This window comes from Vipera ursinii (genome assembly GCF_947247035.1).
Source record: "Vipera ursinii genome assembly, chromosome: Z".
Lineage (NCBI taxonomy): Eukaryota > Metazoa > Chordata > Lepidosauria > Squamata > Viperidae > Vipera > Vipera ursinii.
The window spans coordinates 14,780,589-14,805,419 of NC_139517.1; the positions used below are offsets into that span (position 1 = coordinate 14,780,589).

At 45.2% G+C, this 24,831-nt stretch overlaps 1 protein-coding gene across 1 annotated transcript; it reads left to right on the top strand.

Moving 5' to 3' along the window:
• The first annotated feature begins 143 nt into the window (after positions 1 to 143).
• Positions 144 to 24,831, top strand: DBP (D-box binding PAR bZIP transcription factor). The gene is given in 7 exon segments (XM_083379178.1): positions 144 to 268; positions 1,038 to 1,065; positions 1,067 to 1,118; positions 1,121 to 1,294; positions 9,234 to 9,569; positions 15,678 to 15,898; positions 23,601 to 24,831. Coding segments are annotated over 7 exon segments (1,134 nt in total). The 5' UTR covers positions 144 to 161; the 3' UTR covers positions 23,817 to 24,831.

A 24,831-nucleotide genomic window follows, 5' to 3' on the forward strand; every position in this document is an offset into this window, starting at 1 on the left:
AAGCCCCGCCCACTTTCTCCGCCTGGCCCCTCCTCCTTTGTGGCAAAAGGAGGGGCGAATTCGGAAATAGTTGCGAAGTGCTTGTTGATGAAAGTAACGAGCGATTTTTTTGCAATTTTGTATCTGCATTTGTCGGTCTATTGCACGCGTCTTAAGCTCAAATGCATTGGTTCCTTTCTGGGGGAAGCCTGCATAGGACTCCGGAACAGATCGGGATCCGCTTTCGCTTCCTCCTCCTCATTATAACGGGGACCTGGCAGAGAAGCAGGTGCGAAAATCTCGGATTCCCTTCAGTGCCCGCCCGAGAAGACCCCCCTCGTTGGAGATCTAGCCTTGCTTTTTTTCCCCAGTGCTTCTAGGATTTAGCCGGAGGAGGAAAAGGCGAGTTGATCCACCGCCGCCGCCGTTTAGAGGGAGCAGGATCTGTTAGCGAAGGGATCACACCGCCGAGTCTTTTTCTTTTTTTTTTTGAGAGAGAGAGAGAGAGACAGGAAAGGCTAAAAAGCTTCGGGGAACAACCTCCCAAGGGTCATTTTCCGCCCCCCCCCAAAATTAATAATAATCCATTTTTTAAAAAAATCTGAGTTAGAGAATCGATTCCCTTCGTTTCCTGATCATCCTTCATTATTGTTTTCCTGGTTTTTGGTTTAAATTAAATCTCTCTCTTCCTCCCCCCCCCCAAAAAAAAAACCAGCCCCCTTATCTCCCGCAAAGGAATATTTCTAACCGATCTTCTGCGAAGATCCTTCTTGGTGCCGACTGGTTGCTAAATTTGGAGCGGGGCAAAGCGGGGGCCGTCGCCTGCGCCCTGGAGGCTTGTTTCGAGGTTGGTGGTGGAAGGAGAACGAGAGAGGAAAGAGGGGGGGGGTGCAGGCGGGAAAGAAATATTTTTTGTGGGGGGGGGGAAATCATCCAGATCCTGAAATTTCTTTCCCCTCCTGAGAATCGTCGGTGGATTTTCGTCGGGCTCTGGATCGAAGATTGATGCTTTTGCTCGGTTTTTTTATATATATATATATATATCTTTATTTCTAAAGTCGGGACAGTTTGCTGGAGATCGTCGAAGGGAAAGGAAAAAAAACCCGCCGTCGGCGGTGGGCATCTCCTGGAGTTAGCTGCTTTGCTCCCGTCGTCGCAACCTTCATCATGGCCCAGAGCAGTCCGGCACCCAGTCTCATGTCGCCGCCTCCTCTGGCCATCGGCGGCCCCAGTTCCACCATGGTCAGTCTCAAGAGCCTTCTGCAAGGACCGGTCAAGAGTCCTGAACGCCGAGGGGCCAAGGATCTGGGCTCGTGTGAGTGATTTTTCCCCACCCCCACCCAGCCAACCCCACTCCCCTGCAACATGCCAAGTCTAAACCAACATTTGTGCTCCCAACCACGCAAAACATTTGCTACTTTCCAACTGCTTCACCAGTTCACAGTGGAGGGATTTGATTTGATTTGATTTGTTTAGAAATTGCTAAAGCAATTTTTTTTGCGTTTGTGGACTATCATCTGCCATCTATTCTAGTCAATCAGCATTCTAGCTAGCTAGCTACTCTATGGTATCTGCCCATCTGTCATTATCTACATCTACTCTGTGCTATCTATCTATCACCTCTCTTATCTATCTCTCATCTACCTATCTCATCTACCTACCACGTTGTTGCTAGGAATCATAAACAACTTTGGTTCCACATCATCCATCAACTATATATAGCATTGCTGCTAGTTCCATTTTACAGTTTAGGAACCAAGAGGGAATGAGCCGCCCTCGAGAGAGAAAAAGATTAGCCATATTTGCAGAGCATATTTTCCGGTTATGAACCAAATCATGGTTTATTCAACCCATTTTTTATGGGCTTGTTCCACTTAACTGAGCCATGAACCTGATATGGCTGGCCAGTTTGCACCACCCCTTAGATATATTATGTTAGGCTGGTTTGTGAGTCAGTGTGCAGAATTAAAGTGAAGGCCTCCTCTGTGCCATTATCATTTTTTCACCCATCACTTGAAACTTGCAAAACCTTTCCCAGGTATTTCGTTTTAATACTCCAAAGTGTTTTCTGCCTAGCTTGCCGGAGACATGCCAATGTCATAACCTGGATGCAGTTTAAAATAATTAGGTATCTTATGCCGTATTAAAGATAAATGGTGTCAGGTTTTTGTGGGCTCTGTGTGTATGTTCCACACATACACACACACCCTGTAATAAATATCCTTCCAGTTGTCACTCCATCTTGTTCATTTTTCCTCCTAACTACAGTTTTTTTTTCCAATCTGCCTGTTCCTTTGGGATTCTTTGCAACATTGGATTGCCTTTTCCATCCCCAACCTGGCCAATCTCTTTTAAAAGTAACCAGAAGACACCATTGCTGAAAGGCTTCCTAGCTGTAGCTTTCTGCTTGCTTTCACTTCTACCTTTTCTGCCATCTGGATTTGGGAAGAGGAGGGGGGGAGAAGAGGAGCAGAGGGAGTGTTGCCATTAATGCGGTGTCCTCATTTCAACCTGCCACTGTTACTTCCCCTTTTTGTTCTGTTTCCTGTACCGTGAATTGCAAGAAGGAGGTTTGTTTTCAGGGAAGATTCTTTTTCAAGAAATGGCTTATAAGAGCTCCTGTGCCTTCCATGTGCATAGAAGATGCGCCCCTTCTTTTAATGTTGGTGGGATCATCATTGTAATGAAGCGGAGCGGGGGTGGGGGAGTGTTCTCTCATGGGTTTTGGCTGGGAGGGGCTTAAGAACTGAGGATTCCACAGGAGAGCAAAGCCCCCCCCCCCCCCCCCCGTAAAGAGGATCCAGTATAGTAGGTGGAGTTAGACCCAGAGCACTTCTGGGTTGTCCTCCTCAAAGCTGGCACCCTTCTGCTGGAGTGGACTGCAGCAGTGGTTGGAGGGGGAAAGTGGGAGTTGTAGTCCGACCCATATGTAAGATGCTTGCTTCTGGAAGGCTTTGGCCCAGACTTAGTGGAACCAGGATTTTTAAAGATCGGGATGGGGGCGGGCTCAAGGGGGGAGAAGTAAAAGCTTAATCCTTTCTCCCCCCCCCCCCCCGTTCCCTGTGATGACATTTTTAAGAAGCACTTGCCATGTCTGCCGTTGCGGTTCCTTCCTTTTTAAGTGGATTTTTGGAATTCTAGTGTTTTGTTATCCAGTTCCTCTAAATACGTCCGCCTCAGTGCCTCAAGATGCAGCACTATTGTAGAGGGTTTATTATTACTATTATTATTATTATTATTATTATTATTATTATTATTATTATTATTATTATTATTATTATTATTATTATTATTATGGAAGGCTGGGGAGGGGTATCAGGTTTTCAGGTGGGGAAATGGCTGTCATAGTCTCCTTGCAGGAGGGGGCCAAGAGAAGGTGAGCAGTGAGATCCCGGATTTCTGAGCTGGGAGGGGATCCTCTTTAAGACCCTCCCGGAGAGAAGGTTTGGGGAGCCAGGACTCTTGGGGTTTTGCTGCTGGAGAGATGCCAACTCGTCAGGGTTTTCCAGGGTGATCCATCAAGGGGTGTTTCTGTACATGCGCGTGCATACACACACATACACACACATCTGCTGGTTGGCAGCAGTAAATCCCTTAAAGCTGCACACAGCTCAGCCACGGGACACAGCAGGAGGGAATGAAACGTGCCGGCGTGGAGCTTCGCCCCAGGAAACAATCCTTAAGACTTTTCACACGAGCCAACAGACAACGGGCGGGCAAGGGGTGGTGGGGTGGCAGCAGCCGGGATATTGTGGGGAAATCAGGACACTTCCCAGGGTCAGAAAACCCCTCCCTGGCAAGGAGAAAGAAGGGGGGAGGAAAACGTGTGTGTGTGTGTGTGTGTGTGTGTGTGTGTGTGTGTGTGGAGGGGAGCGCCTGCTCTCCACAAGCTGGCATTTATATTCTAGTTAGCAGTCAGGATGAGAGGTGGAGAGATGGATGCAGACGGTGGGGTATCTCGGCATTGTGACCATGATGTGGGGATGGGCAGCTGATCAAGGTTTGAAGAGCGGCTCCAGGGTGCCAGTTGGATCCCTCAGCCTACTTGGGCAGAATCTTCTATGGGCTCTGCCCCACCCCCGCCCCCCACCCTTGCGCTTTAGTCCTTATTTAATCTTTATTTTCCTCCTTGCTCCGTGACCCTCATTAAGACAAAATCCTTGACTAAAGAGAGGAGACAGTTGTGTGTTTTAAGCCCCCCCCCCCCCACTTCCCCCAAGTCCAGTGTCTGCGTTGGGAGACATATTCCTTCACGTGCACCTCCTCACTCCCCTCCCCCTGGATTTCGGGAGCCGATGCTAACCTTGACCATCCGTATCAACGTTCAAGGGTCGTTGCTGTTGTTGTTTCGTTCTGCCACGTGCATGTTGCTTTGGAGAGCATTCATGCCCCCATTTTCTCCGTGTAGTGTGCGTTCGCTTGCCTGCTTGCTGGGGGCTCGGTTTGCTGCTGATGACTCCAACCACTGGGAAGGCTGGTTGTGTTTGGAGGTTTGATTGTTTTCATCTGGTTTAGGTTATGACTGCAGTGAGCTGGCTGAGCCTGGGTTCAAAATAACAAGAACAAAAATAAAAATTAAAATTTTGTGGTTGTTCCCTCTGCTTGGCGCCACAGCCTGAATACTGAGCACTAACTATTTCCCAGCTCTGTTTCATTATATTCCTTTCAGCATCTGATCCCCAAATATCCTGAATCACATTAGTTACAAAGTAGTATCTGACCTGGTTTGTGGGTGAGAGTATGGTATTACATGGAACCCAGGCTAGGATTACCAGATGGTTCTGTTGACTACGGCACATACCTCACACATGCCTAGGAATAATGCAGGTTAAATATATTGTGTGAATTCAGCCTTGTATTCTGAAACAGTTTTCATGCCTGCAATAGCTAGTGGGGCAGAATTAGAAAACAGGGCTCACATGCTGAGGTCTAACTTTAGGTATTACATTAAATTGGCCGTGGGGGGGGAGGGAATTTATGGAACATTTGGGGGGACTGAGGTAGCAGTTTAGAAGGTAATTTTGGTGTCACACAGTGCTTAAGAGCCAGGACTAAAGGCAAAGGAGGAATGGAGACAAAATATTTATCATTTTTATTTTTTCCACTGTATCGTTCCCCATATTTTAAATAATATGAGCAGTATTGTTTCAGTATCCTGCTCTTTGCCATTATTTATCCTCCATAGGCATGTTATCCTTGCAGCACCCTTGCTGAGGTAGTTCATTATTCCCATTTTACAGATAGGGAAAACTAAGGCTTAAAAAAAATGGCCACGGACTGCTCCAAGGAGTCCCGTGACTGGGTCAAGATTTCATCCAGCAGTTCATAAAATGGCAGTTTCAGGTAGTCGCCTGGGTGGATCCAGGCACTGGAAGGAGAGAGGATGGAGCAGGAGAAGGAGGGAGGGAGGGAGGAGCGAAAATATTCCGGGATCAATCTGTGTGGGGCATCTCTTCACAATTGGGAATTGTATGTGGGTTTAATCTAGTCATGGGGCGTTGGGACTGACTCGCCCAGTTTCGGGGCGCTAGGCTGGTGTCGCCACAGCCCATCAGCTGGGCCTGGACTTCTCTTCCACGTGTGCAGGCAGCGTAAGAGTTCAGGTATGGAGCACCACTCCCAGGCCTGACTGAACCTCGTGGTGTGGGTTGGGTACCTGTAAAGCAGACAACCACCTGAGCTTCCAGAGGCCTGGCGATTTGGGGAGGGAGCGCAGACAGCCCAGGTGCGGTGGCGAGAGGGTGCAGGGGTGTGTATGTGTGTGTTTGTAGGTAGGTAGTAGGACTCGTGCCAAAGAGTTTTGAAGAAATGCTTATATCCTCTCCCACTCACCTCCTGGCACTTTCCTCTGTTTTAGCCCACTCATGAATAATAATCTCTGCAGTCTGCTGTAAACAAACTGGGGCAATAGAAAAGGGCAGTGCGCATGTGATGGTAGGGAAATGGATCCCTCTTGCCCCAGATTTAGGCACTAGGCAGGAGCAGATTCAATCCTATCTGAACCTAAGCCGGTGGATTCAGGGGCTAGACGGCTGTCCCAGGCAGAAAATCCTGCTTTTGCCATATGGTCTCCCCAGATTAATGGTCTGGGTTGTGTGTCTGTATAGAGTCACTGAGAAATTAGTTCCCTTGAAAGGCCAGCTAGCTGTTTCTCTGAAAAGAGCCACCTTCCCAGCTTGTCTGGGCTTCAGGCTGGCAGGCTGGCAAGGGGGCAGCAAAGGAACAGGAGCTCCGATGAAGCCGATCAGATATGGCTGAACGCAGCAGGGGTCAGCTGGGGTAAAGCTGTGCTTGTATTTTGCTGGTGAACAACAGGCAGGCCTCTGGGGCGGAGAAAGTGAAGGATAGGTCCTGGGCAAATTTCAGCAGTTTTACACTACAGATATCAGCGATTGCATTTTACAGCCTCAGTGATCTAGCTTGTCCTTGCTTCTCAGCCCTTGAATTAACCACGTCCGTAAGATCACAACCATTTTAATGAAACGTTTCCAGACTGGAACTTCCTTGCTGCCAGATATTTAAAAAGCTAAACAAAAACATGATTGTGATCCAGCTCAATCAGATACGTGTTCAAGTCTGCAGTGTAAAAAAAATAAAAAATCTCAGAGCAATCATGCAAATCCTGAGGAAGATTGGCACAGTTGCAGAAAGATAAGAGGGAAGATTTTGCATCCTTCGTTTGTTACTAGGGGGGGGGTGCAGAATCTTTCTGATCTGAAACCTTTTTCCATTTTTAGTTTGAAGCAGTTGCTTCCAGGGTGAAGCAGGCTGTTTTGAGCATTCGGGATCTTCCAAATTCAGAACAGAACTGATTGAAACAACATGAGAGAAGCAGGCAGTTTTGAACCCAAAACAGACTTTCACATTCCACGTTCAAAAACAGGTCAAATTTTTAAGATACCAGCTGCTGATGAACCCAGTGGAAACTTCATTTTGAGTTTGCATCAAGCCACCAAGGAGATCAGAGGTAGAACGTGGGACAGCCTTATCTACAGCAAACAGTAGTGATGGCAGAATATCAACATGTGCCTGGTGACACCATCACACAGCTGCCACCCCTTATGTGTTTGCATCCTGACATCTGATGCAAGGGTGTAAGTTATGGTGTTTGTGTGGTGACTTCCTCTGCTTATTTTTTTCCCCTCATTTGTCCGTTTCCCCCTCCTGCAGAGACTCATACATATGGGATTATTATTTTGCGTAACCACTTTAAAAAGCTTGGGATTGGGACTCTCGGGAGGTTATATGGTGTGCCTCTGATTTGATTGGTCCCTGGAAAGCATCAACAGCTTTTAGGATATGTGGACTTCAACTCCCAGATTTTGTCAGCCAGTATGCCTCTTAAGGTTGAGAAGCAGTACTGTACAATTAAAATAGTTTCCAACAAAGCCTTAATTATAGAATGCAGTGGGTAGGTGGTTTCAATCTAGGTAGAGTAAATGGTACATGGTGGATACTTCAATTAAAACTGCCAAAATTGTTGATCTAGAAACATTCTTGGCTATCCACGAACTACCTGCCTGCGTGCAGGTGAACATCAGGAGAAACTTGAAAACAGCAAAAGGATAAGAAAGCCAAATAACTGAGAGGTGTTGGGTTTCTCTTTGTGGCCCCTCAAGGAGAAGCTGGAAGGCCATCTGTACAGGAACCTTTAAATCTGGTCTCTGCACTGAACAGGCAGATAGATGGCCTAAACTAACCTTTCCATGTCTTATATTCTAACATCAAGCCAACTTTTTCTTCCTCTAAAATAACGGAGTCCCTGAGGCACCTGTAAAACCTTTGCTGTACAGTTATGGTGACTTTACAGGTCTCTCCACAGCACACTTTAATCCCTGTAAGTAACTTGATGGTGCAGCCATCCCTTTCATTCAAACAGAGCTGTGCTAAGTGTAATTCACTTAACGTGCAAATTATAATGACTTAACTGCTAATTAGTTTTCTTTTTTTTATATTGCATTCCAGACAACAAATTCATCTTGACTTTGTTTATTGAATAATGTTGCTCTGAGTAGGCTAGGCATGATAAGGAAAATTCGGCACTCTGAAGCCTTCAGTTGTATACAGGTAGTCCTCACTTTATGACCATAATTGGGACTGGAACTTCCATTGCTAAGTGGGCAGTTATTAAGTGAATCATGCCTGATTTAATGACCTTTTTTTTCTGCTGTGGTTAAGCGAATCTCGTTTCCCCCATTGACTTTGCTTGTCAAAAGCCCCTTGGGAAGATTGCAAATGGTGATCACATGACCCCAGAATGCTGCAACTATTGTAAATATACTGCTCAAAAAAATAAAGGGAACACAAGATAAGACATCCTACTATTAAATACAGTACATTGTGTTGTTTAAGTGTTCCCTTTATTTTTTTTGAGCAGTATACATGCCAGTTGCCAAGTGCCTGAATTTTGATCATGTAACCACTGCGACTGTCGTAAGTGTGAAGACCAGTTGTAAGTCACCTTTTTCAGCGTTCTTATATGCTTGAACAGTCCTTAAACGGTTGTAAATCAAGGACTACCTGTATCGCCGTTTTCAGACATTCAGGTTAGAGAACTATAAATAGAATTGGAGCTAAACATTTTTAACATTCTGGAGTTGGAAGATAATGAAGCTTAATATTGTCTGGATTAACTTTTGGTTTGGGAAAATCCCTTATCATTTCTAAAGGAATTTTGTATTCCCTTTGAATTGTACAGGGATGGGGAACAATGGCCATTTTATGGCTTGTGGACTTCAACTCCCAGAATTCCTGAGCCAGCCATGCTTACATATATATATAGCTGTAATTTATATTCATTCATTATTTTCCCCTTTCCTCTTCACATTATGTCTTTCTTTTTTAATTATAAGCTGCTTTGGCCAGATATGGCCCTTGTCCCTTTACAAGTACAAAGTAGTCAGACCCTTAAGCTGTAACGTGTGGCATATTGGGGAAACATTTTTTTATTTATTTACAGCTCTTCTTATCCAAGTCCACTTTGTTGCTAAAAGACTTTTATGTATGACTTTGGTACAAGCTTTGCAGTTTCCTTAAGCATCCACTGCAGCTTTATCACCTTCAGCCTTCTCCTCACAGCGTGAACAAATTCTGGTCTAATTTTCCAGATTCTGACTTTCCAATCAATTGCCTGTCTTATTTTTGATCGCATTTCAGTAGATTCCTATTCTTAGATCCTACACATTCCACTAATCTTGTACTTTAACCTGCGTCTCTCCCTTTTGCTCTCCCCTGCTGCTTTTGTTCCACTGCAGGTGTGATCAAAGACAAGGAGCGTAAGATGGAGGACGATCTGAGCGTCTCAAGACCTGGGCACTGTGCATATCTGGGGTCCCTCCTGTGGGAACGCACCTTGCCCTACAATGAGATTGAATACGTCGACTTGGATGAATTTTTGCTGGAAAATGGTTTGCCCCCAAGTCCAGCCCATCAGTCGTATTCCCCAGGCAGCCAGCCCACCGCCTCGCCTTCCAGCGGGGTAGTGGTAGATCTTAGTCGGCCAGCTTCTTGCGCGTCATCATCTTCGATCTGTTCTTCATCTGGTGAAGGTCTAGTCGGCAGCGATTATGACCAAAACTGCAGCAAAACAGGTAAATTTGGCTGTACATTGGGCAAGAGGATGGTGTAGGGCAGGGGTAGGCAACCTCGGTTCTTTTATGACTCATGGACTTCAACTCCCAGAATTCCTGAGTCTGACTCAGGAATTCTGGGAGTTGAAGTCCATGAGTCATAAAAGAGCCGAGGTTGCCTACCCCTGGTGTAGGGGGAATAAAGATGAAAACAGAGTGATTGGCTCCTGTGGTTCTCCTGCTTTTGGGATGAGATTTGTAAGAGAACTGCAAGAATCGCCTTTTAACTGTTTCCCAAAGTCTGTTTTTGCTATAGAAGAGAATATTTGTAATTCACGGTTGAACTATGGGGTCCTTGTTGCTTCCAGAGCTTGGTGTTTCTTGCAGACCTTTCATTACCCAACTAGGTAACATTTGCACTGATGGTGTTACCTAGTTAGGTAATGAAATGTCTGCAAGAAACCACCAAGGACCCCACAGTCTTTTTTTTCCCCTCAGCTTTCACACATTTTAGATGTCACACCCAGCACGCACTAATTGTAGGCCTAAAACCACAGATGCTCAGACAAATATGTGTTGGTAATATTATGAAAACACCCTTGTAAACCTAGGGTGCAAATTCCAAGTTGCATTGCTATATGCTTTGTTTTGTTTTCCTTCTGCAGTGCCTCAGTGACAGAAATGGGAACTATGGCCTCTTTGTGACTTGTAGACTTCAACTCCCAGAATTCCTGAGCCAGCATGGTTGCCTCAGGAATTCTGGAAGTTGAAGTCCACAAGTCGTCAAAGGGCCATAGTTCCCCACCCCCTGCTCTTTGGGATAAGAAGAAAGCATAAATTTAAACTTGCTCTTTGAACTTGTAAGGGGCAAAAGTCATATTGTAATTTATTTTTTGTTTAAAGGCACAAAATCTTGGGGATGTGCCACAGGCTACACATGGATGCATATAACAAAATATTTTTCATACAAAAATAGATTGTGGAAGCTGTGATTTGCAATGAAAGAGCAGCAAAAGAGAAGAGTTTTCTCCCTGTTAAGACAATTTTTCTGTTCTGAATCATTCCTTCCCAGCTGCTTTTCCTCCTGTGGCTAAATCTGTCTGAAGAGAAAAGGGACTTGGTGCTCTGAGCAGAGAATGGTGCTCCAGATCTCAGTTTTAATGCCTCATTTTAACCCTTGTGCTGAGTGAACTCTTTTATATCCTGTTTGACCAATCCTTACTTTAAAAAGAGCCCTAACATTATTGCAAATAATATTTATTCTTGGATTAACATCTGCAAAAAGACCAAAAGGCGTTGTTGTTTTTTTCTTCAAAAGACAATTGGATTGTTTTTTCCTTGAGGAGGAAGAAGAAAGTTTTGCTTCTCATCCAAGAAGCTTTATCAGTTCTGATGACAGGGAGATAGATAGGTGATGACAGTTGAGAATGGATGGTGGGGAGAAGATGGGAGGAAAGGTTCTGATAGGGCAATGGAAGGTTAGGTTCATCAGAACTGATGAAGCTTCTTGGATGAGAAGTGAAACATTTTCTTTTTCTCTTTTTCTTTCTTTCTTTCTTTCTTTCTTTCTTTCTTTCTTTCTTTCTTTCTTTCTTTCTTTCTTCCTTCCTTCCTTCCTTCCTTCCTTCCTTCCTTCCTTCCTTTCTTCTCCTCCTCCTCTTCCTCCTCCTTCATCTTCTCAAGGAAAAAAACAATTCAGTTACCTTTTGAAGGAAAAAAACAAGCACCTTTGAGACAAGTATGATCTGGATTGACTGAGAATCTCCGTAGATATCTACAAAAAGACTATTCTTTTGGTGGGGAGGTGATAAAAAAAATTATTTTAGCACCCTCACTGAGTTAGAGCAGGGAAGGCAGGCGGTTTCAAGTACCTGCCTAATTGTGGCCAGGATTGTCAGTTTCATCTCCTCCTAATTGCAAATAGTTTTCAGTCCCACCTTTTGGTTGTGGTGGCAGTGACAGCCTTCTGCTGGCTGCTGGAAAGTCCAGCCTCTCATTCCTACCCTGATTTTCACTTGCCACATACAAACGGATACGCAAAGAATTGTGCATTGCTAGCACACACACCATGCACCTAGGAAGGAATGTTATTTTTAATCCTATCCTGATTTGTATAGGAATTCTTTTCTCTACCTGTTGAAAGTTTTAGAATTCCAGTGAAGTTTTAAGCTATTTTTTATTGTGGAGAGGACCAGAAAAGAGATTTTATGGACTAATCTAGAGGCAACTGAAGGTGCAGTGTTCTGATCATAAGCATACCCTGACTTGATCAAAAGTTCACTGCAATCTTCATCAATGTGTGGACTTCAGCTTCCAGAATTCCCAGTCAGGTAATTTTAATTAAAGATATTGCAAGGGATTCTGGGAGATGTAGTCCATACAGCTAGAGGCACACCTGTTGAGGTTTGATCCAATGGATGAAAATTCTATGTTATAATAGAATTGATGTATTAAAGAATACATAGAAAGGGATGGAGACAACTTACAACAGTAAAAACATTGCAGATAAATGCATATACTCGGCTTTATTATTACTTTAACAGTCTCATAGGCTCCGGGGACTTCTGAGAAGTTAAGTGTTGTATTCAACCCCCATGTTGAAGACAATTACTTCTAAACTTCCATGTCTTTGGATTTGCACAACATACTATGTTTTGTTAGTTTTAGCCTTGTTTAGGGCTTTGGAGGAAGGATTAGCACATTTCACAAGTCCAGCCTGTTTGCATAGTTTATGGTTCAGCAACATCAGAAAATGGATTAATTCAGTAATCAAATTCACAGCATTGTGCAAAACCCAGCTCGGAGTGATAATAATATTGTTTTTAGACTTCATTTCTGAGTGAGCCTTGTTCTGATTCCCAATAGAAAGGTGGACTGTGTGGATTTTTAAGAAACAGAATAATAAGAAGTTTGATCCACCAGGTTTGATTCCGAATATTGCTTTTCTGCTTCCATTTCGAAGTGTGATTGTGCAAAGGTTGGGGGAAAAGAGGAAGTTTACAGAACTTTGGTTGGGAATCTGGTGCTTGCTGGTTATGGTGAAAAATATTGGGAGAGCAGATTAGTGAAGGTGAATTGATTCCATCCACAATGTTTGGGACTCCTTGGAGAATATGCAATACGGGATTGCATTCTGCAACAGTGTTTCACAACCTCAGCAACTTTTAAGCTGTGCGGACTTCAATTCCCAGAATTCCTTCAATTCCCAACATAACTGACTGGGGAATTCTGGGAATTGAAGTCCACACAGCTTAAAAGTTGCTGAGGTTGAGAGACACGGCTCTGGAGTTATTCTTAGATCAGTGGTGCTCCAGATTGACTCACATATCAGTAATGATTTAATCACATCAAACAGTGTAATCAGTACTGTGTTAAGTTGATGTCCAAGATGATGCAGGTTTTGAAGTGAATTTGTAATTCCTATATTTGATAAATGTACCGTATATGGTCCCTCTCAAACTTTAAGACTTGATGGTACATCAGCCTTCCCTCCCTCTACATCCTATAAAGTTTCTCCCCAACTATGATCCTTCACTTTCTCTAACTTGGTTAGCTCACTATTAATTGGAACACTCAGCATTCCTGAATGCTCCATCTCTTCCTTTTAAGACATAAGCTGGATTCCCACAACACACTAAAGCTCCATGAAGTTAGGTGGGCCAGCATGGAAAGACAATCCAGCCATCAACCAGGCCATCGCATTATGCCATAACGTTTTAATTGTTTCAGCACGCTGTGTGAAATGGACACAGGAATTGTTTTATTAATCCAGATCTATTGATCAGTGAATCTAAGAGCACTGCCAACACTTTTCTCTTTTACTTAAATCTAAAGAAAATAACTTGAGCTCTTATATTTGGAGGGTGGGGTATATAAGCCAAAACATTAAATATAAATTGCCTCCCCCTCTCTAGATGTTCTTGCATTTAAGTCACCCCTTCCTCTAAAAACTCTATAGGGTCCTTTGTGCTCTCTGAGCTTGGTGGGTTTTTGTTTTCAAATCTTTCATTACCAAACTAGACAACATCATTAGTGCACTGATGAAGTTACCTAGTTTGGCAATGAAACGTCTGCAAGAAAATCACCAAGCTCAGAGAGCATCAAAGACCGCCAGTGACTGCAAAATATTATCTTGATATTTACCCTGTACTACCCACCCACCCCCAATCCATTCCCCCTACCCTCCCTCCCTTTCTCATTGCTTCATCAGCTCTTGTCAGCATTTCTGGATACCAACAGCCTCCATTTAAAAACAGAAAAACCTCCCCTTCGCACAATCACTGGGGATCCTAGATGTAAGGCCTTTCCTCCCTCCACCTATAAGAGGATGAAGCTTCCCCCTTCAGGGGTGGGTCTCCCCCTCCCCACCTTAAGGAGGAGGCCTGAAGCTCCCCTCCCTCCCTCCCTCCCTCCCTCCCTGTGCATGTTTGAATGTGTGTCCACGTGTCCCGGAGTGGAGACCTGGCCCTAGCGTGCCGGGAGGCTGCGGGGAATCCCGTGTTCCTGGTGTGCCAGAGGCCCTGTGTCAGCCACGCCCGCTTGGAAAGGCCCAGTCTCGTGTCTGTGCATGGAGCCTCCTGCTTTCGCTCACGTTTCTCACCCTGCCTCTGCGAACACATGTCGCTCGGCTGGGCTCTGCGCTCATCGCTCCTGCCAGCTGGCAGCCTGCCCCTTCCTCGGCGCAGGGCGGGGCAAAGCGGGCACGTGGGGCTGCGGTGTGAGGCAGGCGGGCAGGGCCTCTCCAGGGGTGCCTTGTGTGGCTCTCCCAGCAGGCAGGTTCCCACGAGGGGCCAGCAGCAGCGGGGGTGTGTGTGTGTGAGGGGGTGCTGGTGGTTGCAAAGCCAGGCAGATTAGCCCTGGGGCTCTCCGAAAGAAGGGAGGCGGGTGGAGCTAATCAAGCAAGGGCGGTCATTTGGGGTCTCCAAGGGGGAGGAGATTAGGAGGGATGACTGGCAGATGTCAGGGGGAGGGGGAGGGGGGGTTGTGGGAAGGGAGGGTACCTGGGTTCTCCAACCAACAGGCACGAGCACCGGGGTTCCTCCACAGAAAACGGCTCCCTTGCAGCAGAAGGCAAAAGGGGACAGCAACGATCTTGGTTTGCTTAAGAAGAAAAAGCTTTCATGCTGGCAGTGAAAAACGTTGGCTAGAACAGGAAATGGAGGTTAAGTGGCAAAGCCGGCTTTTTGGATCCAGGATGAATCTTCAGCAGCTGATTTAGTTCCAGGTTGTTGGTGGGGAGCATTAGAAAAGGGCAGGTTATAATGTATGGAGGGGATGTTGCTTTGTGACCTAGCATTTTAAGCTCACTTTCTGAAGTCCTAAATCTTGAGGGAGGAGGGACCAGGAAATTTGGAGATAGAAGCGCAGGGGGGGAGGGGGCTGTTCCAGGTTTAAAGGTAAAGGTTCCCCCCCACCCCGCACATGCGTGCTAGTCTGCTAGTCGTTAGGGGAGGGTTAAAGGTTAGGAGGACTGTCAGAGTATATTGAGTCCCTGTTTTCTGGCAATTCTGCTCTCATTTTCCATTGCACAGGCGTGTTTTAGCATCGCACAACTCCAGGCTGTCTCTGGTTCTGCCAGCCGCAAAATGACTTTCTCCTTCCCTGCCTCATTTTTCCCAGGCAGGGTAACTTAATAAACTTTTAAAGCAGCGTTTTTTTCCTCCTCAACACCTTTTAAGAAGTGTGGAATTCTGGGGGTTGCGAGTCCACACTTCTTAAAAGTTGCTGAGATTTGAGACACGCTCTTTTAATTCAACCGTCCCTTGATTTGCAGTTGCCAGAACACGTTTGCCCCTATGCCCCTTCTCTGGCTGTTTCTTAAGCCCCTGTCAGACATGGGGTGCTCCAGAAAATCCACGTTTACTTAAATGGGGTTGGAGTGCTGCTTAACCTGCATAAATTTCCCAGCCCCTCTGCATGCCTTTAATCCTCAGGAAGACTTAAATGTACTGGGTTATCAAGAGACGTAACCGTGTGTCCCTGTTGCTCTCCACAATATCAGTCAATCCCTTTCTTGAAGAGTTGAGGTGCACCGGGAAGCAAAAGGGGTGGTTGGATGGTAGTAGGTTATGAGCAGATACTTTTGTTGGTGCTTTTCTGTCACCTGCCTTCCTCCTTAACTTGCCTCAGGTCCTATCACGCCAGTGTCCCGAAGCACACCCAGCCCGGTAGACCCGGAGGCTGTGGAGGTCCTCATGAACTTTGACCCTGACCCTGCTGATTTGGCACTGTCCAGCATTCCAGGCCACGAGACCTTTGACCCTCGCAAGCATCGGTTCTCAGAAGAGGAGCTTAAGCCCCAGCCGATCATGAAAAAGGCCCGGAAAATACAGGTTCCTGATGAACAGAAGGTGAGCTGGGAACGAGGATAGGGCCACCGCTTGGGGTTCGGAGACTTCTCGCTTTCGTATTCCCATCCTCCTTAACCTGGTTGAAATAGCTTGGATGTTTCTTTAAGGAAGGGAGTATAGTATTCAGATCAAGAGAGAGCAAAGTTACTCACAAACCAAGCAATAAAAGCAAGATCATAAACTGTTTTATGTATTAATTGCGCATATAACAAATACTTGGGCTGTGCGTTGATTGAAAATGATTTGTTGTTGTTAGCTGCGAAGTCGTGTCCGACCCATCGCGACCCCATGGACAACATTCCTCCAGGCCTCCCTGTCCTCTACCATCTTCTGGAGTCCATTTAAGCTCACGCCTACTGCTTCAGTGACTCCATCCAGCCACCTCATTCTCTGTCGTCCCCTTCTTCTCTTGCCCTCAACCTTTCCCAGCATTAGGCTCTTCTCCAGTGAGTCCTTCCTTCTCATTAGGTGGCCAAAGTAATTGAGTTTCAGCTTCAGGATCTGGCCTTCTAAAGAGCAGTCAGGGTTGATCTCCTCTCGGACTGACCGGTTTGATCGCCTTGCAGTCCAAGGGACTCGCAGGAGTCTTCTCCAGCACCATAGTTCAAAGGCCTCAATTCTTTGGCACTCAGCCTTTCTTATGGTCCAACTTTCACTGCCATACATTGCAACTGGGAAGACCATAGCCTTGATTTAGGAGGAGGGTTTTAGATCTAGCGCAAGCCCAGCCTTTCTCTGCTTTTCTTTAAACTAGTTATATTTAGTCCCCCTCTTATGACAGTTTATTTAACAACAGTTTGAAGGTATAATGGCCTTGGGGAAGAAAATGACTTAAACTGGTCTTTGAAGTTTTGACCTTCATATCACTCTTATGGTCACAATGATCACAATTTGGGGCTTGGCAACCAGCTTGCATTTATGAGTGTTGCAGCAGCAGCAGCAGCAGCGTCTTGCAGTCACGTGATCTTGATTTGCAACCTTCCCAGTGAGCTTCTGACAGGCAAAGCTAGTTGGGGAAGTTGGATTTGCTTAACGACCATGGGATTCATTCAGTGACCATGTGATTCACTTAATGATCACAGTAAAAAAAATGAATCTGGTCACTTAACGACTCATTTAGTAACTGGATCGCTGAGTGACCAGAATTTTGGTCCCAGTTGTGAATGTTAAGTCAAAGATTGCCTGTGTGACCTGTTTCAGGCTAAAAAGAAAATGCATGGTTCAGTGAAGAGTAGAGAGGTGCTCTGCTCATGTTAGGTCTGCGTATTTTTAAAATGCCCATGGCCCTAAGCACAGGGAGAGGAAAATGGGAAACCTAGGCCTTCTCCCTCAATTTTTTCTTCTTCACAACAGTGAGGCTAAAAATAGGAATCAGTCTCAGGGAAGCTTTATGGTGGAGTGAGGATTTTAACTCCCATCTTCCTAGTCCTATCCCTCCATCGTAATGGCTTTATAATGGGGGGAGGGGGAAATGATACCAAAAGAAGGAGAATATTTACAAGTGGTCAAACACCTTGAAGTAGGGGTCCCCAACCCCCAGGCCATGGACTGGTACCGGTGCGTGGCCTGTTTGGAACCGTGGAAACAGTAGGCAAACGAGGAAAGCTTCATCTGTGCATGCACAGGATCTAGGTTGCATGTGAAACCGTCACCCTCTCCCACCCCCCACCCCCCACTCCCCCAGTCCATGGAAAAATTGTCTTCCACAAAACCAGTCCCTGGTAGCCGAAAGGTTGGGGACCGCTGCCGTGAAGGATTTCACTTGTTATTCATTTGGTTGCTTTTCCCTACCTATGATGCCATATCCTTTGACTCTCAGAATGCCTTCGTTAGCCTTCGTTTCTTTATTGATTTATATATCCCACCCTCGTTCAGAAGACCTGGGGCGGTTTTATGTCCCTTGCTAAGAATTCTGAGTTGAATCTCGCACATCTGCAGGGGGTGTTGAGGAAAGATGCATTGGAGATTTAGTGCCATCGAGTCCAAATTCCCTGCTCAGTGCAGGAAACCAGATTAAGGCTTCTTCAGAGGAGGGGTTTCCAGCTTCTGCTTGAATGCATGTGTGAAGGAGAACACGCCACCTCCAGGCGCCATGTTCTACTGCCAAAGTAGTTCTACTCTTCTTAAAAGTTTGTTTCTCATCTACAAAGCCTTCTTGTAATGCAAACCCTTTATTCCACGTTCTGCCATTCTGGTCATGCATGACATCCTCGAAAGTATTTCTATAGGGCTGTCCTAGCCCCACTGTGCCCTGTTCTTCCATTCCATCTTTATAGAACTTTGTTTCTTGTCCCAGGATCATGTTCATTGATCTTTTCCAAACCAGTTGGTTTGGTTTCACTGTCTTCTTCAAGTGCAATGAATGCCCTTGAAGAATGGCTGCGAATTTGACTGGGGAATCTGACCTGTGTAGGATGTAGTGAAACTATTAGTTGTGTAATCTGAAAATAATCCTCCTTGGCATTCCCGTAATCTACCAGGAAGTTACAATCAAATAAGTAAAATAAATTTAGAAAAGCTTGATCTTGAAGTCGCCATCTTGACTTTTGGGTAATTATTGCATTGTTTTCAGGGTGCTTATAGATTGATTTGCTTTATGATCCCTAGAATCTTCCTAGGTCTCAGTGCTAGACTGACAGGTTTGTGACTTAGTACTCTAGTCTAGAATAGGGGTCCCCAACCCCTGGTCTGTGGACCGGTACCGGGCCACCGCATGCCAGCAACCGGTCTGCACAAACAAGCAAAGCCCCCATCTGCGAGATGCAAGCAGCACACAAAACCACGCACCCTCCGGGCCACGGAAAAAAAAACTCTCTCCACAGAACTGGGCCCTGGTGCCCAAAAGGTACCTCTGCTCTAGAATGCTATTCATCTGGCTCTAGAGATTGAAACCCGTTCGAAGTAAAGAAGCATTCTCGTCTAAACATGTGTAATATTTGGTTACAGAGTGGAAAAGGTGCTACTGGATCTAATACAGGTGTATTCAGAACTTTTCCTGAGCTGGGAGATGTGTTTGAGTTAGGAAGATAAGTGACAAGGAGCTCAGGTAAAAGAATCGAGGAGCTGCCCACAGTGAGAGCAAGTAACACCTGCTCTGAAACACGTTTTCTGCTTTTGAGCCAAATACTGCAGGCTACAGGTGTTCCTCAACTTATGACTGGTAGCTTGGCAATTTTTCAAAGTTACAATGGACCCCCCTCAAAAGGTTCTTAGAACCCGCTTCCAACACACACACACACACACACACCCTGCATGGTCAAATGATCTGAGCACTTGGGAACTGGCTCATATTTCTGGGTGTGTACAGTGTGCTGCAGTCACACGACCACAATTTATTGGTTTTGGCAACAAACACGACCCATTGGGTACAGATGCATTCACTTAGCAACCGTGGCCATTTAGTTAGTGACTTCAGTGTTTGCTTCACGACCACCACAAAAAAGGGTTATGGAATCAGGCATGGTCCTTTGGTGACCTGCTTAGCAGCCTGCAAGATTTACGACTGTGACTCTGGGCACAATTATGGTTGTAAGTTGAGGACTATCTGTAATTCCTTACTGTACCTCAGTCCTGTTCATTCATTTCCACTTCTCAGATTAGAGGAGATGGAGTCACAATGGAAGTTGAATAGATCTGGGGTTTTTTTCTTCGTTACCTGTTGGCATTTTGCCATTTTTGCTCACCTGCTTAATTTACCAAATCCTCTTCTTTTTATTCTGTATTTATCTAAAAAAAAGATTCTTATTTATTATTTCTAGCATCCTTCATCTATTCTTTCAGTTCTATTTCCTGGCCCTTTTTCTAGTATTCTGGGCTACCTGCCTATAATGTTTCATTTTTGTTTTTCAAATGTTCGCTAAACTTTTCCTCTGCTCTTTGAAGGAGAATGTTGCCAAGAAGGCAAATCAGGAAGCTTTGCAGAGTTTCCGGGCAGATATTGGAGTAATTAAACTCCCCATCAGTACCACTTCACACTTCTTGGCAAAATCTGGCAGCTCATTTGGGAAGGCACCATCCGTCCCTCCTTAATTGGGCAAACAGCGGCAGGCACCGCCACCAATACTGATTTTATTTATTTATTTATTATTTTAATCCCATTTATATCCCGCCCTTCTCCGAAGACTCAGGGCGGCTTACAATCTAAAGCACAACTCAATGTGCTTAGCAATAGCCTTCATTCTATGTATATGCCTGCTTATTAGGGCTTTCACACACACACCCCCAAGTGGCATTATTACAAAGTCAGCTTATTGCCCCCAACAATCTGGGTCCTCATTTTACCTACCTCGGAAGGATGGAAGGCTGAGTCAACCTTGAGCCTGGTGGGATGCGAACCTGCAATAATTGCAGGCAGCTGGTGTTACTTAAGGAGGCATTAGCCCACTGCTCCACCAAGGCTCAGTTTGGTGTTTATTAAAATACTGACCCATAAATAAAAATAAAAGAATGTACATGATCCTAAACCTCTCTCTCTCTTCTCTCTCTTTTCTTGGCATGGATGGACTGCCTTGTTGTCTGGCACCACTGAAAATGTGTAGAGCAACAATTCCCAGAATTCCCTAGCCAATTTGAAAAGCATCAGTCTAAACCAGGGACCCACTGTTTCTGGTAGGAGAGGGGTCATCTTTAGAGAGTCACCCGAAGGTGCACTGTTAACAGTAGGCAGGGCCAGGATGAAAATGGAGATTGGTTTTAACTTTGCTCAGTTAACAACTCCCGTGTACAGGTAGTCCTTGACTTACAGCAGTTCGTTTTGTGGCCATTCAAAGTTATAGTGGCACAGGAAAAAAAATAGTGACTTATGCCCATTTTTCACAGTTAACGACCTTTGCAGCATCCCCATGATCATGTGATCAGAATTCCGACGCTTGCCAACTGGTTGATATTTATGACCATTGCTGTGTCCTGGGATCATGTGATCCCCTTTTGTGATCTTCTGACAAGCAAAGTCGATGGGCAAAGAGATTCACTGAACAATTGGGTTTACAGAGTATTTGTGATTAAAAACAAAATACAGGTAGCCCTCAACTTATGACCACAACTGAGCCCCAAATTTCCGTTGTTAAGTGAGACATTTGTTAGGTGGGTTTTGCTCCATTTTACCACCTTTCTTGCCAAAGTTGTTAAGTGAATCACTGCAGTAGACTTTGGCTTAGAAGTTAGAGTTTTTGCTTATGTAAATTGCTTGTGCCAATCCTATCGTCCCTGGTTAATATGACAGCAATCCTATGTTCATGTAAAATAAAACCACATGATGGTTTAATATGATGGCTGTATAAGCTCAACTTGACAAGGCCTTAGTTAGTTCCCACAGTACAATGAATCACAAAGACACACTAGCAAAAGGAAAGAACCAGATAGCTTCCCCCAGGGACTTTTTGAGTAGCTGGCATCATACAGCACACTATCTAAAGCTAAATTGTATTTTACTTATCTACTATGGCTGAATTTTGCGGTATCTGTACAAAGTCATGAAGCTGAAGGCCATATTCAGATTTCTCTCAACTTAATTAATTTATACCCCATCTTTGTTATTTTTATAAATAACACAAGGTGAGAATCACAATACTCCTTTCTCTTCCTATTTTCCCCACAACAACCCTGCGAGGGGGACTGGGCGTTCAGAGAGAGAGAGAGAGAGAGAGAGAGAGAGAGAGAGAGAGAGAGAGAGAGAGAGAGAGAGAGAGAGAGAGAGAGAGAGAGAGAGAGAGAGAGAGAGAGAGAGAGAGAGAGAGAGAGAATCTCATGCCTAAAACAGGATTAGAATTCACAGCCTCCTGCTGATTGGCCCAAAATCATCCAATGGGATTTCATAGCTAAGGCGAGACTAGAACTCACAGTTGCCTGGTTTCTAGCCTGATGCCTTAACCACCAGACCAAACTAATTTATTCAAAACGAGTGAATATTTGTATCAAAAATGGGAAATCCAGAGTGGGTGCACTTACTATAGCTATCAGTCTTATACAAATATAATAAATAATAATAAATAATAAATAATAAAGGAGCCTGCCATCAACAAGGTCAGCAAGGGAGACTGTCCCAGATTTCCCACTTTAGATCCAAACACTTAAAACCCTCTGCCAACTGCATGGGCCTAATGCAGGGCTAGGCAACCTTGGCTTTTTTATGACTCGTGGACTTCACATGCTGAGGGAAAAGGGAGAGGTTTCCAAGGGACGCGGTGGCTCAGTGGGTTAGGACGCTGAGCTTGTCGATCAGAAGGTCGGCAGTTTGGCGGGTCGAATCCCGAGTGCCGCATAACAGAGTGAGCGCCTGTTACTCGTCCCAGCTTCTGCCAACCTAGCAGTTCGAAAGCACGTAAAAATGCAAGTAGAAAAATAGGGACCACTACGGTGGGAAGGTAACAGCGTTCCGTGCGCCTTTGGTGTCTAGTCATGCTGGCCACATGACCACGGAGATGTCCTCGGACAAGCGCTGGCTCTTCGGCTTTGAAACGGAGATGAGCACCGGCCCCTAGAGTCGGAACGACTAGCACGCATGTGCGGGGGAACCTTTACCTTTTACCTTCCAAGCTAAGCCATGCTGGCTCAAGAATTCTGGGAGTTGAAGTCCACGAGTCATAAAAGAGCCAAGGTTGCCTACCTCTGCATTAGGCCCATGCAGCTGGCAGAGGGCTGGGGATGCCTGGTCTCCTTTCCTAGTATTGTTTGCCTCATAAAAGTAAAACAGTGCATTTGTATCCTTTCAATCCCCTCTAATATGGGAAACAAAAAATTGAGGAGGAGAATATATAAGAATAGCAGAATACTATTAACCTTCCTTTTAATGGCATCATGGTGTCAGTCCAGTTCTTCCCTTCCCCTAAGAAAACCAGATTTTTGTGCATTTTGCTCCAGTTATATCAATCTCTCCATCTGCTTGTAGCCCAAGTCATTGAAACGAATTGGCTGGAGCTGAAATAACTGTACCTAGGCTCTGAAATCAAGTGAGGGAAGGCCAGTTGATTTATTGACTCTTAAATGGGACCAAGTCTGAATCCACTTCAGTGGATGGGTGCCTGTTGCTAAAAAAATTTTGTGGGCCTACTGGAATGTGGCGGTCTTCCGTGACCTTCATAGAACTTTGAGCTCACGGGGAGAGTATTCACACAGATATTACTGTAAGTGTTGGATGATGAGGCTCTGAAAGTTCAGTTATCCGGATACAAAAGATGGTGTGTTTAATGTTTTAAGAGTTAAATCTTTGCAGCTATCTAAAGGTCTTTCCTTTTGGTAGATGGTTGCATTTACAGCCTTCGCTTGCCAGATTCAAATCCTGCTTGGCACAATTTGCTTTTTCCTGGATCATCCAAAGTCAACTAAGAACTGTCTCCTACCTGGGCAAGCCAAACCTTCCTTAGATTTCAAATCACTCGTTCACAGTGACGGTTTGTGGTTGAATGGGGATTTGACCATGAGTCTCCTTAGCCTGGAAGATGAAACCATCCAGGGATATGGCCATTGGTATTCATGTACAGTGTATTGCTTCTTGAGAGCACAAATATCACCCTGAATTGGACAGTCAACTGTTGTCAAGTCTGTGTAGGAACTGCCTGTGAACATTTAAGTTGCGCAGACCCTTGTGGACAATGGTTAGAATTACCTAGTGTGCAATGCTTATGTGACACTTTCTTTGACATGCCACTTTTTTCTTCTTTCCCTCCCCCTGACCCCCCCACCTTTTTTTTACATGTTGCACCAGGATGAAAAATATTGGAACAGGCGGTACAAGAACAATGAGGCAGCAAAACGCTCAAGAGATGCTCGCCGCCTGAAAGAGAATCAAATCACAGTTCGGGCGGCTTTCTTGGAGAAGGAGAATGCGGTCCTTCGCCAAGAAGTGGCCAATATCCGCCAGGAACTAACCCGCTACCGCAGCATTCTCTCTAAATATGAATCTCAGCACGGCACCTTGTAAAATCCACAGCAGGGCGCTATGCTCTTCTCCAAAATCCCGCCACCGAGGTGGAAGGGCCACCCTGGTTTTTCAACCCAGACCCCCTGTCTTCCCGAACCGGGCAAACAAATAATCCAACGACAAGATGTTTGGAATGAGGGAAAGGTCTGCGTTGAGCACTTTCCATCTGCAGGGACTAACCATGGTTCTGGGTGCACAAAGGAGAGTTCCTGGGTGGGCATGGCCTGCCCCTCACCCAGAACAGGACAGCAGCCAAGATGTTGAACTGGGCATCGTAGATACCTGGAAGACACAAGAGCTCTGTAGCACGTTGGAAGATGTATTGCACACACAAACACTTACATGTGCACGCACGTTCTCTCTACACCTGTATCTTAGGGTTTGGCTTGCGGATGAACTCTCAATCCAAAGGGCAGTTCAGTCAGAGACCATCACGTCTGCAAACCACTGTCTGTGTGGCATTTGGACGGGACTTGGATATGGATGACCGAAGAGCTCTTTAGGTAAATCTCAGTGCCTAAGCTCGGTCACACAGAAATAGATTTTTCAGCAGATGATTGCACATGGTTTAACCCTTTCTCATTTCATCCACCGACTCTGGAGTTGCGATTAAGGGACAGGCAAACCAGTTACAAAAGTGGATGTGATATCCAGGTTTTCTGGGCTCATCCCTACCCCAATAAACCACTATGACTTTACAATGCCCCTCTCGAGGAAGCCTCAAAGTCTTGGACACCCTGAATGGAAAATCCTTTCTTTTGAGATCAGTAAACATCAGGACTCTTCTGTCTATAGAATGCCAAATTAAATCAAACGGGTTGCTCACTCATTTTATTTCCACACTTGGCCGAAGGGGACTTTACATCTGATGGCAAAGCTAGGGGTTTAGTTTAATTGTTAAAATTATATTATTCTCTGTTTTTTAGTTAAAAAAGGCAAGTGACTGCATCTGTTTCCTCCTAGCCCTCCCCAGTGTAGTGTCATGTGTACAGAAATGATAAAACACGAGACCTCA